Source organism: Idiotropiscis lumnitzeri, chromosome 18 (assembly GCF_059441095.1).
Source record: "Idiotropiscis lumnitzeri isolate Australia: NSW breed Sydney's pygmy pipehorse chromosome 18, RoL_Ilum_1.0, whole genome shotgun sequence".
NCBI lineage: Eukaryota > Metazoa > Chordata > Actinopteri > Syngnathiformes > Syngnathidae > Idiotropiscis > Idiotropiscis lumnitzeri.
In genome coordinates, this window is record NC_142408.1 from 14,817,234 (window position 1) to 14,840,381 (window position 23,148).

Sequence of the window (23,148 nt, forward strand, 5' to 3'; positions counted from 1 at the left end):
AATATAATGCATGTATATAGCGTGAAATATTTCTTAATAAAACATTTCCATGATTTCCCTCCGACCCTTAACCAATCTGATACCCAAAGCAAGAACATATTGACGTGACGACTTCGATAGGCACGCAGGACTACATCTAGTACCGACATCGCAAGTAGATGTAGTCGCGTTGCTAGATGTGTTCGGGGTCCTTCGGTAGCCTTCGCGGATGCTGATGCTGTCACGTGTTCTAGTATATTTTTGTATTATATTTCTTTGACTCCATGTTTGTCACCCCTGTTTGTTGTGTTTGTATGATCTAAGTAACTAAATAATAATAATATTTAAAAAAAAAAGACATGTACTACTCCTTTGGCGAGGATCATCCTTTATTTTTTTTTTTCGGTGTCCTCTGCGTGCCTATCGACGACGTCTCGTCAATGTTCCGTTGTTTTGGGAATCAGACTGGTTGAGGCTCGGAGGGAAAACATGGAAATGTTTTAAGAAATATATATATCTAAAGAATCTTGCAGGCCGAGTGAACCACTGCAATGTTGCAAGTTTGGCAGGAGAAATGTAAACGTTACACTGCTGTTGCAGCAGCCGTTACTGGGGAATAGGCGGAAGTGAAGTTGGAGCTGCCTCGCCAATATGACAGTAATGCAGTTTTGTTAATTTAATTTTATTTTATTTAGCGAATCAAAATATGCAAAATGCAAAGGGGTAAAAAAAAAAACACAGAGGGAAAGAAATATATTTGAGAAATATGTTATTAAAGCGTGATGTCATCCGCAGGTGCCAAGCCACCGAAGGACCCCGACCACATCTAGTTACCCGTCCACATCTTAGTACAGTGTGTTGAAGCGGACTCAGCTAAAGCATATTGCCCACAATTCATTGGGGATTTGAATAGAATAGCGGGAAAATGGCGACATCCGGTGGAACTTCTGTGGCTGTACCGAAAAATGTTCTTTTCAAGTGTAAGTATTGTAATAAACCGTCGTTGGGTTTTGAGTGCTCGACAGACAATGGTACGCTGCCACCACCTTTAGCCGGTCAGGTCCGGAGTTAGAGACTGGTTAAACAACCACACAATGAGGCCGCAAGTAAATCAAAAATATACTCTATTAAACATTTGATCTAAAACCATAACACATTCCCCAACTGAAACACACAAGGACAATAACTAACAGGACAGAAGAAAAATACATAAAACTGTTGCCCAGTTAACTGGCTTGATGGCCCAAGACGAGGAGATTGCCTCAAAGGAATCTGGACCGTCTGGCTCCTGACTGGAGATCCCGGGGGAAGTTGCCGGTCCAACGCTGGAATCAGAGCGGCCGCTGACGTTGCCCGCGCTCGCAGGTTGGTCTGGGGAAAGATTCCATTCTGGCGGCCGACATGGCAGGCGAACAGCTGCGGGCAAGTTTGTTACCACGCCGGCACTCCTACACACCCCGCCCTGACTACAACTCACCCTAAGGACCCCTGACGCTGAAACCACTGAACCTGTACTTCCCTAGCTTGGCCACCGGTAGCCCTAGCGACTACGAAAGTCCCCCACCCCCCACTCTGAGTGCACGGCAGTCGCCTTGTTCGCCACGCTGCCTCGCCAGACGCTCCGCTGTCCTTGTGCGGGACCCCAGACACATCTGTCTGTCATCTCACCCCACTCTTATCAGCTTACCTCCTTGATCACCTGCAGCTGCGAGCTTCCCGACACAGGTGTAGCCAACCCCCCCAATCTGCCTCCGTCTCCCTGTCCATCGGCTCCGCTACATCCACTGCAGTATCAAATGAAAAAATGTCAACTTGTATACTGCACTTTTGAACACTACTTGCACTTTAATTATGTGTGCCCTTCATTGAGAGCGTAGGATGTAGGGTGGTTATTGGGATTGGGCCAATTTTAATAGAGCGTTTTGTAGGTGTTCGATTGGTGGTGCTGTAGGGTGATGTCATCGACCACCACACGTATCGTTGGCTTCCAGGCAGACGATTTCCATTTTGATTGCGAACAGCCAATCAAAAAGACTACTCTTTTACACACTGAAATTGATGGCAAAAAAATCATTAAAATCGCATCTAAAATGCATAATGACACAGTTCTTTGCAATTTATTTGTTGCGTTTTACTTAAGTTTATTCCTGCTGGTATTTTGAGTATGTTTTGCATTTTATCTAATGGAAACATGACTGTGATTAGTGTCACAAATAATAACTATTCAGCCATTAAAGGACAATTTCGAGGTAATCGTCTCCCAATGTACTTTGATTAATAAATCTATTTTAAGAATACCCACGTTAACTAGTCCAATGTCAGATATTCATAGGTAGACCCATAGCAATGCCGCAGAAGCACGAGCTGACAGTCTCCATTTTAATACATAGCTTATTGTCCAGCGAGCTGCTAATTTCTTTTGCGTTTTTCGATGCATTTTTTGCATTCTGGGAAGGATCTTTTTGAGTGGCCAAAGTAAAAAAAATAAGGCCAATTTCGTTCTGGCATAGAGGGAATCTCAAGTATGTATTGATGAGTGTTCTCTGCCACAAGCATTTCAAAGATCTCTGCTTTCGTTTTGCTTATGATAAACTGTTTGCAAAAAGGTAGGTGTGATTACAATACATTTTGAAAAACGCATGGTCCGTTGCGTGTATTATGACAGCTTGTGTGTAACTGACGGCTGCCGAGTGCGCATGAGCCGAGGAGAACGAGGGGGCAGGTGTTAAGTAAAAAGTTGAACAGCAAGTGTGGATATATATTATAAATACCTTAATCTCAATCTGACAATGTAAAAAACTGACCCTTTATAACGTGTGGTCTCAGTACGAGCAGAATAAATGGACCTAATTCCACCGTGCGTTATTTACAGCACGGCAGTGCATCGACAATAAAACAATAATGCGAAGATAATAACCAAAGCCTATATATGAACACGATGTCATGGAGGTTTTCCAGTCAAGTTTCAAGAAAACGCATAGCACAGAGTCAGCCCTACTACAAGTTTTGAATGATATCCTCCTGGCAAACAACACTGTGTGTCTTGTCTTGTTAGATCAAACTGTCCACTTTCAAAACCCGTTTGATTTTTATTCTTTAGGTTTCGACACAATACGAAACAGTCACTATATGGAAAGGAAAGCGCTTTGTTACAGATCCAACTGTTGTGAAATGTGGTATTTAAACAAAGTTGTATTGTATTGTATTGTATATTTATTCAAGCTGGACTAAGTCGGACTTCACAGAAAAAGACACAAAGTGGAAAACATTGTCCTGTCGTTTTCAAAGCTGTGGTGGGCGGTGCCTCCTCGAGGTCACATGGCACATTGGACCAAATACTTTTTTCCCCCTCAAACCACACAAATAGTTTTTTTTTTTCTCCAGGGGATCTTTTGAGACTAGGTGTGAAATGCATGGGCCGCCACTGCCAAAATGAATATATAAAAAAGATAATAAAGAAAAATAAAGAAAATAACCAATTTAAGTTTCCTAATTGAAAATAAATAAACTGAGCTTGTTAATGAAAAATTGGCATTCTTGGGTCTTGTCCTCCTTTAAGGGGAGCGAGTGGACTTGAGTCTCCAGACTTAAATTCCATCCAAGTTGAGCGGATTCTACAATTATGCGAAGCCACATGGAGCTATGGCACACTACGTCATATAAGACCTGAGCCAATCACAGCGCCCACCTGCTTCAGTGACGCATTTTCAGCCCATATTCAGTGAGAGTTTGGTAAATTTTCTGAAATCTAAATTTAAATGTTATATGTTTGTTTAATATGTATGTAAAATTTATACTTGGTTCCTTAGGGTTTACGCACATAGATTTCTTAACGTATACGGTTACATGTTCAATTGATACTTGATAAAATTGTAGTACAAATGTTATGATTAATAGTTTTACATAGGGGCGATACTACAGTGCTTAGTTTTTTTTTCTTTTTTTGTGTTTTTATGCCTTTTTTTAGTTCTAAATTTTCTTTCACTTCTATTAATGCTATGGGTATCAGAGATTATATTAAAAGAAAATCAATATTTCTATTCTGCAAAAATAACAAATCACAATGTGTTCTCTTGCAAGAAACGCATTCAAATGACATGAATGAAAAATTTGGGATGAATCAGTGGGGGGACAAAATTGTGTTCAGTCATGGTACAAACAGATCGGCGGGTGTGGCTATACTTTTAAACAATTTCCCTGGTAAAATTCTAACCACAAATAGGGACTTATTAGATCACTGGATAATTTGCGTTCTTGAAGCAAATGAAGACTTTCTCATTCTAGGAAACATTTATGCGTACAACAGTCTTAACCAAAACAAAAAATTGATCTGTGAAATCACGCAGTCCGTAAATAATATTTGCCAGCGATATCCAACTAAAAATCTTATTTTAGGTGGCGATTATAATATGGTTATGGATGAATGGCTTGATAGGTCTCCTTCCAAATACCAAAGTCATTTTTATAATCCTATTCTACTTGATTTTTGCAGAATGTTTAACCTAAAAGATCCTTGGCAATTTAATCTGTGGTGGTTCGGGTTTGGGGGGCCTGGCGAGTGTTAGTGTTTTTCAGGTCCTCTGCAGTTTCCAGCCAGGCACGCCTCCGGCTTGAGTAGGCGTCGGCTCCTGCGCACCTGCTGCTCATCAGCGGCAATCACCACCAGTTTAAAAACCAGCGTCGCCAGGAGCCAGACGCCGGATTATCCCGTGACCAACCGTGGTATTTGGCTCACGTCGTCGCGCTCCTCGCTCACGCCTGATTGATCTGACGCTTGATTGATCTGACGCTTGATTGCGCTTAACCCCTGTGTTCCGTGTTCTCCCTCCAGCCGCCCAGCTTCCGTCCGAGTCCGTGCCTTTGCTCTCCACCGTCGAGCTCCGGATCGCCGCATGCATCCTTGCCGCCCCGATCCTGCCTGCCTGCCGCTTCCCGCTCCCGCCACCACGCCTGCGTCTCCCCCGCGACGCCGATCACCTAGCCTGCGCTCCTTCCGCTACAGCGCCGGCTGGCCTCCCGCTCGCCGCTCCCGCTGCTTCGCCGCCTGCCTGCCTTCCGCGCCCCGCCCCTGCTGCCTTGCCACCTGCCCGCCGATCCTCACTCCAGCAGCCGCATCTGACCAACCGCGCCGCTCCCCTTCCAGCTCCCCCTCTAACCCTTCCAATAAAACCTCTTAAACTCTCCCTGGTTGCTCTTGGGTCCTCTATTCCCCCCACACGGTCCTCCGGACCGTCACATTAATCACCCAGATTCCCAAATGTACACGTGGTTCAAACCTAAATGCTCAATTAAATAAATCCAGAAGTGATTTCTGGCTGATATCTGATAGTGGCCCTGAGCTTGAAACCACAGTTTCAATTTCAGCTGCTCCTCTTTAACAGATCATAATATGGTCACGCTTAATTTTAGATCTCCAAACGCACACTTTAAAAAAGGTTATTGGAAATTGAATTCAAAGTTACTTGAAAATGAACCTTTCTGTCAAGAAGTAATTGATGTGATAAACAATGTGATTACGGACAATAACATTGAGACCTATAGAGAAAAATGGGAGTTTTTGAAATATAAAGTAGCCAGATTTCTATTGCCAAAAGTATATTAATAAGCAGAAATAGTAAGAGAAAAGAACTTGAAATCCTCAAAGAAATTAACACTATCTATAATGCACCTTCTATAAATGAAGATAACAGACAAAAACTTGTACTTTTGTAATCTTCATTAGATGACATCTACATCTCTAAAGCCAAAGGAGCGTATATTCAATCAAGAGTAAAATGGATAGAGGAAGGGGAAAGAAGCTCAGCATACTTTTGTAGGCTAGAAAGGAGAAGACAGGAACGCAATGCTGTAACTTTACTGATAGATGATCAAGAATGCACTAACCCAGACTTAATCTCGAAAGAAATTTTCAAATTTTATAGTAAATTGTATTCATCCTCCTACTCACAGTCAGATGCAGATAATTTCTTTGCACATGTTTATGGATGGACCCCAAGAATTGATGAGTGTTTCGAAAGTGTGTGTGAGGCAGAGATTAGTATGGCAGAAGTGGAAAATCCTATAAAATGATGAGCATTGGATAAATCTCCAGGTTAAATAAGCAATTGTTATAGGCATTTTTGGGAACATCTTAAAAACCTCTGTTTTCATATGCTAAGAGAAATATCTAAATCCCTCATTCTTCCAACCACTATGAAGCATGGAATAATCGCACTCATACCTAAACCTGATAAAGACCGTAAAATAATAGACAATCTTAGACCTATAATATTACTCAATAATGATTATAAGATTTTAACTCATATTTACGCAAACAGATTAAAATCTGGTATTAGTCAAATTATATCAAACACACAATCTGGATTTATTCAAGGACGATCGATTCATAATAATTTACGATTAATTCTTGATTTAATTGAATACAATCATTTAATAGAAGAAGAGGGTTATATTTTATTTTTAGATTTTTTTAAGGCATTTGACACGATTGAACACATATTTATATTCAATATGTGGAAATTGTTTGGGTTTGGAGGAAACTTCATTAATATAATTAAGTTAATTTACAAGGATACAAATAGTATACTATCAAAAGGTGCCTGTCCAAGATTCCCCAGAAGTAAAGGCATTAAACTAGGTTGCCCCATTTCTCCATTACTCTTTATTGCACCAGCAGAAATGCTCTCAATTCTTATTAAAAATACAGATTTGGGGAAAATGACAGTGTTGGGTAGAAAAAAATGGTGATTAACCAACTTGCTGAGGATACAGCCATTTTCATGAAAGATAGTGACCAAGTCACTAAAATTAACAAGAATCCAATTCACGAATCTCCCATCAGTAAATGATATTCCTGTCAAATCAACAGTTAAATATTTAGGCAGACACATTACTAAAGATAATGACACTTCAGAATCAGAATCAGAAATCCCTTTATTGTCATTGTACTCAATTGTGCAACGAGATTAGAGAGCTCCCCTCTCCAGTGCAATACAACAATAATTCAGATAAATATATAAATTAGATAAATAAGAGAATAGTTAGTGCAATGGAAAATAATACTGAATAGGATATATAAAAACACATCACGTTGCTGTTCTGCAAGGTAAGGGTGGTCGTTTGTGTGTGAGAGTTCAGAATGGAGATGGCTGTTGGAATGAAACTGTTTCTCAGTCTATTGGTCCTTGATTTGATGCACCTGTAGCGCCTGCCAGAGGGCATCAGGTCGAACGGGTGTGAGTTTGGGTGGGTATGGTCTTTGACGATATTGAGACTGCTGTAGATGTCCGACAGTGAGGGGAGAGGGCAGCCAATAATCCTTTGCGCTGTTTTGACCGTCCTCTGGAGCCTCACTCTGTCCGCCTCAGTGCAGCCGCTGTACCAGGTGGAGACGCAGTACGTCAGCAAGCTCTCGATGGACGAGTGGTAGAAGGCCAGCAGCACTGTGAACCCATCACTTCATTTGCTTTTGGTTGATGGTCACATTACTGAGCCCAATGTACCAAATGTCATTATACGGCAAAACTTTGTAAAAGAACTGTATCCCTTCTCATCAAACCGAATTTCAATACGACAATTCTTGTCCAAAGAAGATGTTATAAATTTAAGATCCAAATTCCTTAAATATCCAATTCCCCCAAAAGCAAAGGAAGTTCATTATAAAATTCTCAATATGGTATACCCATCTTCTGAATTTTTAAGAAATCGCTTTAATTTGAACCGTAACAACTGCTCATTCTGTGATTAAGACATTGAAAGAACAGAACACCTTTTTTTATGACTGCAAATTTATTAAAGCCTTCTGGGAAGATCTGTACGACTGGTTGTTTCCTAAATTACCCACTCTTTCTGTTCTGTCAAAAGAAAATCCTTTGCATGGTATTTCTGTTCAAGAATCATCCCATGACCTCATAATGAATATACTTATCATTGTCGGAAAATATTTTTTATATAAAAATAGATATATCAAATCTAAACCAATTTTTTTTGTTTTTCACAAAGAACTGTGCCATTACTTTGCATCCTTGAAATACATGATGAAGAAAAATGTTGTGAAACTTTATAGATTAGCAGAGGAGTTGAACCTTGCTGAAAAGCCCTAGCAATCCCCTTTCTTTCTTATTTATTTTTTTATTTTTTTATTATTATTAATATTAATTTCTTTTATTTCCTTTGCACTGTTCTGTGATATTTTTTTATGCTTGTCTGTCTATCTTTTGTCGTAAATTAACAATGTACGATGCCAATGTGTTTTGTACATTCAAAGTTCTATATCAATTAAAAAAAAAAAAAACTTTTCCAGCCCATATTTCCTTGGTGACGGCAGTATAGGCGTGGTCCCGTGATTACTCCTCATCGCACCACTACGCTCACATATACCACAGTTTTGCCTGTGACGGTGAGAGGAGACAAACGTTGATAAACTGTACTCAAAAAAGTGTAAGAGAGATTTCACACGCTTCCTTGTATGGTTGGGCGGTAACGTTCCTATTTGTCATCCTGCCGGACACCAAAGAAACCTTTGACAGGTATACTCTCCCTTAAAAGTGCTTAGCGTGTTATTGACCGTTCCTTCTTTTCAGTTGTCCTGATAATGCATCAACACACAGCACAAAGCTCCTCAAAACATTTTACGATGTGATGTGAAATTTCCCGGATACACATGGAGGTGGTATTGGTATTTGATTATTTTTCTTAAATATCCACTGACATGACATACACAGGCACAACTCTTAAACTCCAAGTTGTGAATCGGAGGAATCGCTTCGGCGAAACTTTGCTCCATGAAGCTGTACTTAAGGGAGATATTCAGCTGCTGAAAGAAATCCTGAAGCTTAGACCAAATGTCAACATGGCTGACCATACAGGTAAGGTGCAGTGTAAAGTCTGACTGTTTAAAGACCAAGTGTGAGGTCAGTTTGACCCACCGTATTTTGAGTAATAAATCTATTTTAAGAATACTCATGTTAAATTTTTTAACAGAAACGTCCTAGATTCATAGACCCATAACAACGCCCTAACAACGAAAATGCTTTTGTTCGCCGGTATTCTTCAGTAATTACGTCATACGAAGAACCACGGGCTGCCAGTTGCCTTTGTAAAGCATTGTTTATTGTCCGGTGAGCTGCTTTACTGACATTGTGTTTGCGTTTTTTGGCAAAATGCCTTGGCCATGTGTGACAATGCATTTTTTTTTATATATATATATATATATATATATAAAAAGACTGTGTGTACTGCATTGGAAACACGCAGGTGGGAAAAGAAGGAGAAGATGAAGGAAAAAGTAGACACATTGGCAGAGTGATAGTGTTGGTCGACGACAACAACATGCATGGTCTTTTTTTGTTGTTGTTGGAGGCAGGGGCGAAATATAAGGGATGAAGACAGATGAGAACATTTTCTAAGCCGCTTTTCCTCACGAGGGTCGTGGGGGTGCTGGAGCCTATCTACACCCTGAACTGGTGGCCAGCCAATCACAGGGCACACATAGGCAAACAACCATCCCGCAAAAACAACCACTCACATAGGGACAAAATAGTGTGTTCAATTACCCTATCCTGCATGTCTTTGGAATGTGGGAGGAAACCAAAGTACCCGGAGGAAACCCACGCAGGCACAGGGAAAACATGCAAATTCCACACAGGAAGGCCAGAGTCGGGCTCGAATCCTACACCTCTGAAATGTGAAACCATCGTGCGAACCAGTGGACCAATGTTCCACCCTAATGTAAAACAACAACTGATTTCTGGACCTGAACATGGGATGGGACACTTAAAATCCTTGGTAACAACAAACATGGTTGCAAAAGTCAGAATGTGTGACTTATGAATATTCTCACACAGTTAGTAACAAGATGAATACCGGCTCATGTTATGCATGACGTTCTTAGTCATGGTCATACAAAAGCTTAAATCATACCTACTATTTCTCCTCCAATGTCAACAAGCAGGTTGCCTTTAGGTTTTGTATTAGCAACCTCTGCTTGACAAAATGTTTTTTCAGGAATGCCAAATGCACATTCTTTCTCCTTGGTTTTCAACAGTGGATGTGCGCCATGTTTCAGGAGCAGCTCCGCAATCTAGAGTCAAACAAAAGCAGCTGTTGCATTCACTGGAAATGGTTAATGAACGGTGTTGTTTTAAGTTTTACTTTCGGTAGCAGGTAGCAAAAATGTTTTGAAGGACCCTTTTATTGCCATATGCGATGGCCTCATGCAAAGCTGTAACATTCTTGCGTGTTGCAATGTTGACCAGAGCGCCAGCGTTAATCAGACAAAAACAAGCCTCATGCTGATTACGGAGAGCAGCTTCATGTAGGGCTGTTCGTCCTGGGAGAGAGAAAATACACTATGACCATGACCAAGATAAAAGAAAACAAAATGCACTACTTTAAAGACCAAGTGTGAGGTCATAAAATGGCAAATCAAATCTATTTGTGTTACAAGTAAAGTAATTACACACAATACAAATAATAAAGCATGATTTTTTTTAAAATTTGGAATATTTGACAAAATATTAGTTTTGCCGAAGTTAGATTTTGCCGAGCGACAAACCCAGAAGTGCGACGTCATACCAAGTGAATATGGCAGCGCTCACCATTGAAAATATATTATGTCAGTCAGAAATTGACTTGGAAAGCGAAATATCAAACATATCTGAGGGTATCCAGGTAATTGAGGAGTTGGAGGAAGAAGACCTTGTGTGTTCGTTGGACCATACATGTACAAGGCAGATGCACAAGAGACTGAAAATATTGTGCCTGAACGACCGGACATGGAGTGGAGACTAGACTGATCGAGACTGAATGAAATGGTAAAAATATGTAGCTTTATGGCGTTCATCTTGTCTTCTTATTCAATAGGTTTCAACTTTTCTTTTTTTCAGAATAAAAAAAAAATTCTGCTGGAGAACGAAAAAAAAAAATAAAAAAAATAAATATATATATATATATATATATATATATATATATATAATGTATGTTAGGGGAGTACATCTCTCCATTAAAGACGGTTCGATACGCTTCTCGATACATGGGGTGCGGTTCGATTCAAGGACGGTTCGGTTTTAAAGTGGAACGGTTCGATTTGGTTTGAATCAGTGTAGAGCTGGCACGATTATTTGATCAACTTTCCATGATCAAATTAATTGATAATCATTTTGATTTGATTAATAGCCCAAATACCTTAATTTAAAAATATCCACATTCTTGGAATTAGCACATTTACTTTTAGTTTGGAAAGCGGGATCAAGTGCAATTGGCTGTCAACCAGTTCACAGTGTACCACATGCTGTCTTCGGGCAGTAGGCGGGGTACACCCTGAATTGGTTGCCAGCCAATCGCAGGGCACACATAGACGAACGACCATCCACGCTCAAACTCATACCTAGTGGCAATTTGTCCAATCCACCTGCCATGCATGTTTTTGGAATATGGGAGGAAACCAGAGTACCCGGAGGAAACCCACGCAGGCATGGGGAGAACATGCAAACTCCACACAGGAAGGCCGGAGCCAGACTCGAACCCATGACCTATTGTGAGGCCATCGTGCTAACCAGTCGGGCCACCGTGCCGCCCACTGCAAATCATATGACCAAAATCAAAAAAACAATTGAGCTGTGATTGTGCGTTACATGAGTCCTGAGGAACTTTGATGTCATTTTCACTTGACAGAATGTGGCAAAATGGCTCTCCACTGCGATGGATTAAAAACGGGTGGATTTCGCTGCTTAATTCATATTCCACATACGCAATCTTAATCAGAATATGTGGGCCACATGTAACATATTGCAAAAAAATTGACTTGACTAACGCCTATATCCCTCTAAGGCACGAACGTTTGCGAAGGTAGTGAAGGTTGAGTTCTTGTAAAGGTTCCAGACGTTTGCCAAGAGTTTTAATGGGATTTCATGTTGCAAGGAAGTTTTGAACATCAATCGGGATACAGGCTTAATGGAACACACCGGTCAAAATTCATTTCAAATATCAAGAGGATCTGATTCCTTGAAAAAAAAAAAGGCAACTAAATATAAAAAAAAACGGCATACCCGTACGATGCATATTTGACATTTTGGACCACTTCACGTAACCCCTGTACCTGCTATACACTAGATTGTTCATTTTGTACTTTTTTCCTTGTTTATTGTGCTATAAAAATTATGTATGTCGTCATTAAGTATTGCCATAACTTAGATCTAACCGTCGGGTTTCATCTTTTTCCTTGGACAAAGGGAGAGGGGGGAAGAGAGATAATCACATCACAATGGATGGCAATGCAGAGCCAGCAAGCCTCCAATGCGACTTCTATGTAAAGTCTATGTCTGAAAAGCGTGATTCACGAACCATATTGCCACAAAAATTAATGTGCGCTTATCGAGGCATGTGTTAATTATTCTCTTAAAATATTAGAACGAAACTCGCCATATTTTTTATTCTATTCACGTCATATGGTTGCCTGTTCGAGGTGCCCCTTCAGGAGATAATATTACTTTATTTCACTTTATTGTACAAAATGTATGTGCATCTGGATATACTGTAAATATCATAATAATAGTCTGAAAATAATAGAACCAGAGCTGTTGCAGATCTGGGAAACAAATCCGAATTACATTAGGGCCATTCTTCAATGCTCAGGGAGTTTACGTGAATGTTCTGGAAAATTTGAGGTAATTGCCTAATCGTTTTTTCAATGTTTGAATTTAAACATTTTCCTTGTGTTGCAGAAGAGAGCACCAACACCAAACAACACCAAGATTTGAGCGTGGCAAATGGTGGCGATGTGCACCTTGATAATGTGAGTAGACAAAATATCCAACTGAGAACAAAACTACAGTAATGGAATAAATTGTTGTTAAGTGACTCCAGTAATTTATCGGACTAGAGACGTGCCTCATATGTTCATTCTTACATCACATTTTGACCCTTTAATGTCAACTCTTAAGGGCCCGATTTTGGTAGACCGGCCTCCTTGTGCGGCATATAAATAGGCGTAACTTAATTTTCGTGTTAGCCCAAGTCTAGTAAAGCGTATTTTGGGCCGTGTTGCGCCTCTTTGGGGTTTACACAAGGACACATGATCGGGAGGTGCAAGGCTCCAACTGCCCACGTCAACCACACGCCCGACCATATATTGCGAAAGGGGAGATCGGACTTGTTTATGTGCCAATGTCATGCAACGCCAGCTAGTCTAATTTCTCTTTCCACAATGTCAGGAACGACGTACTCGGTTAGGCGCTCCGTACCACCCTGATTTTAACGTAAATGAGTGATTTCATGAGGATGGACCAGGTGAATACTTCGTTCCATTCCACAATGGCACACAAAAGCACAAACCACCGTTACACCCAATTCTACCATCGCAAATTCTAAAAAAATACCCCCAAAAAATTACAAACTCCACCCATGCGAACAGTTAGACAGCACTTTGCGCCCTTAATGAAAATAGCGCCCAAACTATCATTGTGAAGCGCAATTCACCAAACATTAGATTTTTCACCCACGAATACGGAACATGAGCTGGGATTAGCCTTTTGTGAGAAAGGGTTAGTTAGCCAAACCCCAAAGTAGGCAGGAGTAATGTGTGCTCATCATAATGACACCTACATCTAATTGGACTGTTTAGATGCCTTTTGGCTATGCATGCTATCCATGCAGTTGAAAAACTGCATGGATGGCAACCTTATTTTGACTAGTTATGCATAAAACGCACACACACACACACGCACAAACACACACCTATACACATATATACTAGTTGTGCCTCAGTCAGGTCTTTCGAAAATTATTAACAATAACAATAATGATAATGCATTCAATTATTTTTTTTGAATGATTCAGAGGGTTTGATGCACGCTGATGTCATATTTCGGAATGAAATGCAATATCACCAAATATATCAGTGGAGCGCTGAATCTGTCTGCCTGTGCCTTGATCAAATTGATCAGAATTGCATGACGCCACCTCCACCTCAACTTAGACCTGCATTTTGCCTGACAGTCAAACATGTTCCTGACTCATGTGAACTTATTCTAAAAAATACAATTGTCTGTGACAGGGAGAAGATGTCAAAGATGGAGATGAGCAACCAAATCACAACAAGACTGCAAAAAAGAACCAGAAGAAGAAGAACCAGAAGAAGACATTAAATAGCGGTAATTTTATCAGCAAGTAAAATCAAGTTCATTTGTAGTGCTCTAGTTTGGACAAATAATAGTTAGTGTTAATGCATGTATGAATTACATGTCTCCCTCATTAGCCCCTTCACAAGCCAACAAGGGCTCCTGTTTGCCTGCAAAAAACAAGCTTCCTCCCCCAGCAAGCCTGCTGTTTTTGACACAAGCCGTTACTAGCTTGTGTGAGGGTTTTCCAGTAGAAGAGGACAGTAACAGTGACCAAACTGTTGACTACCTTGGAGAGAGTTCTGATGAGTCAGTGGACTGGGCCATTAATGCCACACAAGAATTCGGCTTATGTTCAAGAAATGTAGAATTGCCCGATTTCTATTTCTGCCCCACTGAAAGGTTTTAAAACAGAGCTCTTACATACTGCTTTGCAAACATTTTGGTTTTATGAGAAACTTGGCCTTGCAGGAAGTTAATTATTTATTTTAAAAAACAGAACACCATACTCATGGAATATTAGTTTCCCTCTGTTGTCATATTTCACTGCATGTATTACAAGAGGTTAATGGTTTAGCAAATTTGATAGCTTCATGTTAAATACAGTTCTGCAATGATTTAGGATAATCTCTCAAAAATACCTTTTGTTGATTAGTTTTATTATCGCTGTATTATAATATTCTTTTTAGCATCTCTCACAACAATGAAGTGGTGTATGTAATTATTTAAAAACAGTAGGTGTATATATATATATATACACACATATATATATATATATATATATATATATATATATATATATATATATATATATCTGAATTATTGTTGTATTGCACTGGAGAGGGGAGCTCTCTAATCTCGTTGCACACTTGAGTACAATGACAATAAAGGGATTTCTGATTCTGATTACTTCGTTCAAATGTGTTGAATTCCGTAAACTGGTCATGATTTGGACATTTGCACCCCCCCCCCCCCCCCACACACACACACGCACACCCCCCCACGCACACGTGAACGCACGCACCCACCCGCACACGCACCCCCCCCCCCCCCCACACACACACACACAGCCTGCCGATACAGGTGACATATGGCAAGCCGTTTGAGCATTTATTCCATATCCTTGATATCACACATTTGTGTATTTCACTAGTGCGGTCTTTTCCAGCACTAGTAATACATTCAGCCACACTAGTGATGCCTTTGTCGTACATGTTGCACAGAAACTCTAACAAGTGACTCATTTTTAGCAACTAGTGAGTCTTTTGTTCAACTAGTGCTGGTAGAAGTCTAACTTGTGACACCTAGATGCGCACTAGTAGTGCCAAATTCCCAGCTAGTCATCTTTTTTATGCTCTAGTGGCCCACTGGACCAAACTAGTAATGTTCAAAGTATTACAAACTAACAGGTAAGTCACAAAAGCGTCAACATGTTAACTAGTTAAACATGGATTATTCTAACATGTTAACTAGTGACTTTTGATCGCATGCACTAGACAACTAGTTGGAAATTAAATACCCACTGGTTAACTAGTGAAAGATAAACATCAACTAGTTCACTAGTGAAAGTCCCTTGAAGTCTTGATATTTAACTAGTGAGTCTAAAAAAAATTACTTGTAAACTAGTGATGCCTCAAATATCCACTAGTTACACTAGTGAAAGATTTTGACTGAACTAGTTCCACTAGTGAGTTCCAAAATGTTCACTAGTAGCACTAGTGGATGCCAACCTGCTCACTAGTTAACTGGTGAAATTGTCTTTTTGGATTAACTAGTAAACTACTGATGTCCAAATTTTCACTCGTAGAACTAGTGAAACACAAATTGCTCACTAGTTGCACTAGTTACGCTAAATGCTAATGAGGAGGCGGGAAAGTACCATGAGTGTATGCCTCCTATTGGTTCTCTGATAGGAGCTCCGCCCAGCAAAAAATTAACCCTGTAAAGCCTGATCCCGAGTGTCCACAGTTTCTTTTACTGCCTGTTGCTTGGTATATATGCAGAATAAAACATTTTTTCTCAGGGAATGGCTCTCTGGGGGATGTATATTTATTATTTACATGGACATAAGGGGTAATAGTACTGCTAAAAATTCACTCCTATCCACTTTTAGTATACAAAATAAAAGGAATGCAGTATAATGCAGAAGTCCTGCAATTAATTCTGCCTTCACGAGGCTGTGATTTTTCAGTTGTTGAATCTGTTCAAAGTTGATGCGTATTTGTTAAAGATGCTGTAATCTGTATTGTAAATGCGGATTTGGGAGAACAGCACAATAAAATAATATTACAATACTTGATGACATCACCCCCTGCTCGTCTCTAATGATTGTTTGTTGTGGAAAAACAACGGAAGTAAATAAAATACAAAAACACAATCTTCTTACCGTGTAATATCAAATAAATGAATGTGTGTGCATTTTGAGGTTTCTACAATCTTTATTGAAGCCACTGATTGTGTTTTGTTTTTTAAGACAGAAGATGTGACCGAGCAGGTTCGATGTTGGAGGAAATATTAGTTGTGGTTTCACCACTTAATTTCAGACAATGCATATCCAGAATACAGTTGAAAAACATTTTATTGTAAACATAATAAGTTACATGAAATATATAATGAATTTAACAATGAATAAACGGGATGTTTTTATCAAGATTTCGGGAAGAAGTTGTGTCTCTCCTCCTCCTGGTGTTATTTAGGGAAGCTGATCACCCTTTAGCTTCGATGAACAGCATCGTGCTGCAGAAGATGCGCCGTCAGAAGGGTCCGAATGGAACTGCTCATCTGCCGTGGGTCCTCCAAGCAGTCAGGACCTATAGTTTGTCCAGTAACATATAGCGCAACCTTATTTATAATACACAGTTATAAAGGAATACAAATACTGCGTGTAATGAAGGCAAGGAAATAATTCAAATATACAAACGCAGCTAGCAAACGATAATGAACGATTATGTTCCAACGTTAATTGAACTCTTGTTCCTACTCTATTAGCTTGTGAGCAATGAACAAACTACACCGTCAAAATGTGAGCGTCAAATGCGCGGAAATCTTCATCTTTTGCGGTTCGCTATAAAACTAGCAGCGGCAGATTTCAGAAAGTCCTGCCGGCATGAAGCTGCTATCGGCGGCAACTGTGAGCGTTGAACTGCCGCCATCCGCCATCAAAACCGGACACAGACATCTCCGAAATCGTTGAAGCAAGTTTTTAAGCAGGGCTCATCTTGATAAATTGACCACACATTTGACGTTTACACCACTACTTTGTCGCCTAAAATAATCGTAAAATCAAATTTGGTATCACATTAAGAGTAATATTTACAAAAAACATTGCAATACCTCTGAAGGTTTTCTCTTCGGCTTAAGTCGCTGGTTGGCACATCATGTATCGTGATTGGCTGTCCGAAAAACAAACGTCATGTCGGATGAATCCTGGGTAATGTAGGATCGTGACAAGGCGTCCGTTGAATAAATATTGAAAAGGCTTGCCGAGGCACGCCATTTGAGTATTTATTCTATGGCCTTGAGCATGCATTTCACACTAGTGCCCCACAGCATTTATGGGCTTACATGTTCACTAGTAAGATACAAAAATGAGCTTACTAGTGAACTAGTGGGCATTTTTATCTTACATGTTCACTAGTAAGATACAAAAATGAGCTTACTAGTGAACTAGTGGGCATTTTTATCTTACATGTTCACTAGTAAGATACAAAAATGAGCTTACTAGTGAACTAGTGGGCATTTTTATCTTACATGTTCACTAGTAAGATACAAAAATGAGCTTACTAGTGAACTAGTGGGCATTTTTATCTTACATGTTCACTAGTAAGATACAAAAATTAGCTTACTAGTGAACTAGTGGGCATTTTTATCTTACATGTTCACTAGTAAGATACAAAAATTAGCTTACTAGTGAACTAGTGGGCATTTTTATCTTACATGTTCACTAGTAAGATACAAAAATGAGCTTACTAGTGAACTAGTGGGCATTTTTATCTTACATGTTAACTAGTAAGATACAAAAATGAGCTTACTAGTGAACTAATGGGCATTTTTTAGGTCATGGGGATCAGTAGGAAAGAATGCAATGGTTTTCTATTGGCGGCCCATTTCAAAATAATATAATCTAACCAGTCACTGCTCATGATTTTGGTATACGGTAGTCTGAAATTAGTCACATATGATAACTGTATTTTATATTATGGAATATTTAAAAACTTAATATTTACTACACAGAAAGTATTGTACATGTTTTCTCTTTTATATAACTACATACCTATTTTTACACCAGCCTCTATGTGGAGAGGGAGAGAGAGTAAGATTAATCATAAGTATGAAATGTTTTTATACAATCACTCTTTTCATAACAGGTATTACGGGCTGGGCTTTTAAGGGTTAAAGCGTCAAGCGATCTCATCAAGATATTGACCAATCAAAGTACTTGTCCCGCCTGCTTCATTTGAATGCAGTTCACTAGTGAACATGTTGGTGTATGAGTGATTTTAGAGACAACAATGGTCCCATATTTCATTTTACATGTCATCTAGTAAGGTCCAAATGTCCACTAGTGACACTAGTTAAGCTTTTTCCTGGCCTTACTCGTTGACTTGTCAGATTCTCAAATTGCTCAATAGTTCACAAGTAAGGCATAAAATGTCCACTAGTCACACTGGTTGAGATCTTGCCAACCCTACTAGCTGACTAGTGAGGTTCAAAATGTGAACTAGTTTACAAGTAAATACAAAGATAGCCACTAGTTACACTAGTTGGTCTAATTTTGACCCCACTTGTTAACTTGTGAAACACATGTTTTCATTCTAGTGAACTAGTTGAGTCCACAATGAGTCACTAGTTAACGAGTGACACTGATGTTTATTTGACAAGATAACAAGTAGAAGGAATTTTGTCTCACTTGTCAGACACAGAAAAGAACTTGTGCAAGATTTGACTGAACATGTTTGAATTTTCTCCTACATGTTGGCCTTTTATTTTTACTTGTTAAATGTTATGCATCATGAGTGAGGCACTGTGCACAACTCGCACAACAAATATCTAACATGTGGGGATTTTTGGAGTACTAGCTAATGTTTTTTGCATACTAGCTGGCATTTATATCATACTAGTTAACCAAAATTGCTTACTAGTTGATATGTGGGCACAACTTGTGAACTTGTATAGTGTTGTAATTGGGAAACAAATCAACTACTCAAATTTGATGATTTCACTAGTTTACTTGTTGTGCGCACATGTCACCTGGTGCGCAATTTTGTCAAACATGCTCAGTCAAAGTCTGTACAAGTTCAGAATTGAGCCTGACAAGTGAGACAAATGTCATCCACTTGTGAACTAGTGATGTGAAAATAATTGCCACTAGTTTGCTAGTGACTCACTTTGAACCCAAATACTTTACTAGTTAGAATACATGTGGTTTACTAGTTAACAAGAGAGGTCAAAATGAGCACAACTAGTGTAACTAGTGGATATCTCAGCATGTACTTGTTCACTAGTTAATATTTTGAGCCTCTCTAGTTAACTTGTAAGGCCAAAATAGATTGCAAGTATTTAAGTAGTTTGGCTTTATGCATTCACTAGTCAACATTTACCCCACAAGAGGCAGCTGCTAGTAAACTAGCTTCAGTTCCCCAGGACCACTTGTCAACTAGTGTAAAACATGCACTAATAAAGTGGGTGGGACAATGACAAAAGCTGAATTCTGATTAGTGCATTTAACTGTAGAGCCAATAGGAATCCTGGATGCACACATCTGCCCCACCTTCTCATTAGTTTTTTGTGTAACTAGTTGACTAGTGAGCAGTTTGGCATCCACTCGTTCAACTAGTAAACATTTTGGACCTCACTAGTTGAACTAGTTCAGTCAAAATTTCTCATTAGTGCAACTAGTGGAAATTTGGAGTATCACTAGTTGACAAGTAACATTTTTGAAAGTTACTAGTTAAATATCAAGGCTTAAAGGGCTTTCACAAGTGAACTAGTAAGTATTTTTGCCGTTACTAGTTAACTAGTGTGTATTTTCGCTCTCACTAGTGAACTAGTGTAGGAAATCATATGTCACTAGTTAACATGTTGGAATAATCCACATTTTACTAGTTACATGTTGCTGAAAATGAGTCACTTGTGCAACTTGTACGACAGAGGGCATCACTAGTGTAGCTGAATGTATAACTAGTGCTGGAAAAGACCGCACTAGTGAAATACACAAATGTGTGATATCAAGGATATGGAATAAATGCTCAAACGGCTTGCCATAGTGACAGCACTTCACATTGTGCTACACCGATAAAGCAAATCTGCCACACACACATTAAAGCCAAAGACGCAACAGGTTTGACACAAGACTTGCACAATGGAGTCCTGATGGTGGCTCAAAAGGGTCCAGTTGTGACACCCACACATAAAGATATGATAATTTGAGATCTGGACACCCATACATACCTTATGTTGGAATTTCTAACTTTAAATGTACCAAAAGTTTACCAAAATAGTTCGAATTAATTATCTGACTCCATTAATGGTTAACCAAACACGACCTTCATTCATCCAACAATTATGCGCGCTCGTTTTTGAGAGAAAGATGACCAGGAAGCCGGCAACTTCACACGGGAGTGGATTTATTCTTAACAGGAGATCTAGTACAAAGTCTGAGAGGCCCGGTTACAGCAACCAACAGGAAAAAACGCACCCCCCCTAAGTTGCCCAGGATCATTTGTACATTTCAGCAAACAAAGCCAAGATTTCCTACTCTTCCCCTATTGGCTATGTGTCATCTGCAGTTAACTTTAGCTTTCTCTTAGTGGACGTCTTCTGCCCGCAAGGTGACGTGTCGGCTCTTCCCACGGTGCGCGCCATGGCAGTTGTTTGTGCACTCCACTGCCCATGAACCACTGGATCTGTTATTCTGCTCTCACGGTCGACCATCTCACACAACAGCCGGGTGGCCTTGATCGAAGTCCGGGACCCTTCGCGTCTGCACACTCAGTTCTCCGACGTGCGGCTCATCCTGCACAAAACATCTGCCACCCATGCATTTCACACAGCCTGGCCTGACCTTTTCTCATGCATTGAATTAAAGCCCAATCAGTATATATCTTTATTGCATTAAACTGAATACATGTCACTTGTAGTCAAGCTTATAAAATCCTTTACTTACACCAAAGACAAATTGTAGGATTCCGGAACACACCAAGCCTTGGGATTAGCCGCGGGAACAGGCGGGTTATTATTATTATAGTTATTACATGGTTATCAGGTTTGTATGTAGCCTTCAAAGATTGTTTCACGTCACCGACGTAGTTTGTCCCAGTGAAGCAGCCGGACTTAGTGACCTTCTGCGCATGCGCCGCAGATCTTGCTAAAGCGCAAAAAGTACAAATAATGGAGCTAGATCTCCCGTTTCAGTTTTTACTTTATTGCTACTTTACTGAAGTTTCAATAGAATTTCAAGCATTTAAATTTCCAAAACAACAACAATTGCCGACATGCTCGATGACGTGAAGCGTAAATCGACGTCACACGCACTGTCCCAATTCTGCAATTTTGTGCGTTTGTAACCTACGCTCTCGAACACTACATCCACTTCTACTACGTGTACACTTAAATGAGGACTGTGGAGTGTAGCGTGGGTATTAGGATTGCGCCGTAGAAGAAGAAGAAAAAGAAGAACAACACGAAGAAGAAAAAGAAGGCAAAAAAAACAAAACAAGAAAAATCACACTGGTTGGAGTCCCACATGTTTGGAGGACCCTATTCACTGTAGTACTGCGTGACGCAAAGTGCCGGATGTGTAGATTCTGTTCAAAATGGCTTACCAGACATTTCAACAGGAGTATTTACAGATTCCGCTCGTGACGAGGGCATATACTACCGCATGTGTACTTACAACTGCAGCAGTGGTAAGATAAAGAGTTTTACTTAACTGTGTTGTCACTGGAGAGATTACCTTCCCTTACTTTGTTTATTGCTTCAACAGCTATCGTGCATAATATCGCTTCTCCGCGACGTCATTCACTTATGGTGGCTAACTTGTCTATGAATAAGAAACGTCATTAACCCTAACTTATGCACACCCCTAATATGGCAAAATATGGATCCGAATTTAATTGCACACAAATACTTTTAATTTTTATATTCTTAATTTACTGAGCAGTAATAGATATGTGTATATTTATATACGGGGAAAATGAAACATTGTATTTTTTTGCGATTTAATAATAAATACTATTGCTGTACTACTACTAATAAGACGACTGCTACTACCACTTCTACTAATAATGGTAGCAAAATTATGACTAATGGCATTACTAGTAAGTAATACTTTGTACCAAAAATTATACTATTATTATTGTGGCTGAGTGGAGCCTAACCCCTATTTATTATTTGCAACAAGTGATTTTGTCACACAGATACCCCTGAACAAATAACATGGCCTTCGAATGGAAATGTATCTGTTTTGTAATTACTGTAAAGTAGGGAATTGTGCCCCGCACCCAAAAATAGAGCTGAACTCACCACCAGGGCAGAAATGACAATCTTAGTGCTTTCCCAGACGCAAATCATCACCAAGTATTCGATGCTGACTTGTCTTTGGATGTATACCTTGTCACCTTCCTTTTAATCCCGCTGTCAGATGTCTTCTTGTGGCTGTGTGTGTTTTTTTTTTTAATATTATGTTTAGTGTTTTTTATTCCATATCTTCTCTTTGCTTGAGTAATATGCTTCTGGAGTTTGGGGCATGCGCTCCACGCACCTATTCATATTTAGCATGACCATCTCTTTGTCCAACTCCCATGAATAGCCAGTATACATTGTTCACACAAAGGGTGAATTGTATAAGCGCAAGGAAATGCTTATTTGGCCAAAGGTAGAGATTTTTGTTAGATCGGCGTAATGCTATGTTATGACATGATCAAAATGTGTATTTTTCTAAAAAGCAGGATGAGGAGATCTTTAAAATAAATGCTCGGGCTGAACGATTTTGAGAAAAAAATTGTGTTGCGCCTTTGTTTTCCCTGACAGACACTGCAATTTTAATTTATTT

At 39.6% G+C, this 23,148-nt stretch overlaps 1 protein-coding gene and 2 long non-coding RNA genes across 4 annotated transcripts in view; 2 read left to right on the forward strand and 1 right to left on the reverse strand.

Annotated features, from left to right (window-relative positions):
* The window catches only part of LOC148319645 (uncharacterized), a 42,434-nt gene extending 37,272 nt beyond the window's left edge, over nucleotides 1-5,162 (forward strand). For both annotated transcript variants that reach the window (XR_015839739.1, XR_015839740.1), the window contains 2 exons: nucleotides 775-4,701; nucleotides 4,811-5,162. This is a non-coding gene — a long non-coding RNA (uncharacterized LOC148319645). The remainder of the gene's footprint in view (nucleotides 1-774; nucleotides 4,702-4,810) is intronic.
* A 15,543-nt stretch (nucleotides 5,163-20,705) lies between these two features.
* LOC148319647 (uncharacterized) lies at nucleotides 20,706-22,109 on the reverse strand. The gene is made up of 2 exons (XR_015839734.1): nucleotides 21,262-22,109; nucleotides 20,706-21,159 (listed from the first exon to the last, which is right to left on the reverse strand). It is a non-coding gene; the product is annotated as an uncharacterized LOC148319647 (long non-coding RNA).
* derl2 (derlin 2) overlaps nucleotides 21,543-23,148 on the forward strand; it is a 37,239-nt gene continuing 35,633 nt past the window's right edge. Inside the window, exon 1 of the mRNA XM_088281232.1 lies at nucleotides 21,543-22,003. Coding sequence (XP_088137358.1) covers nucleotides 21,911-22,003 — 93 coding nt within the window. The 5' untranslated portion in view covers nucleotides 21,543-21,910. The remainder of the gene's footprint in view (nucleotides 22,004-23,148) is intronic.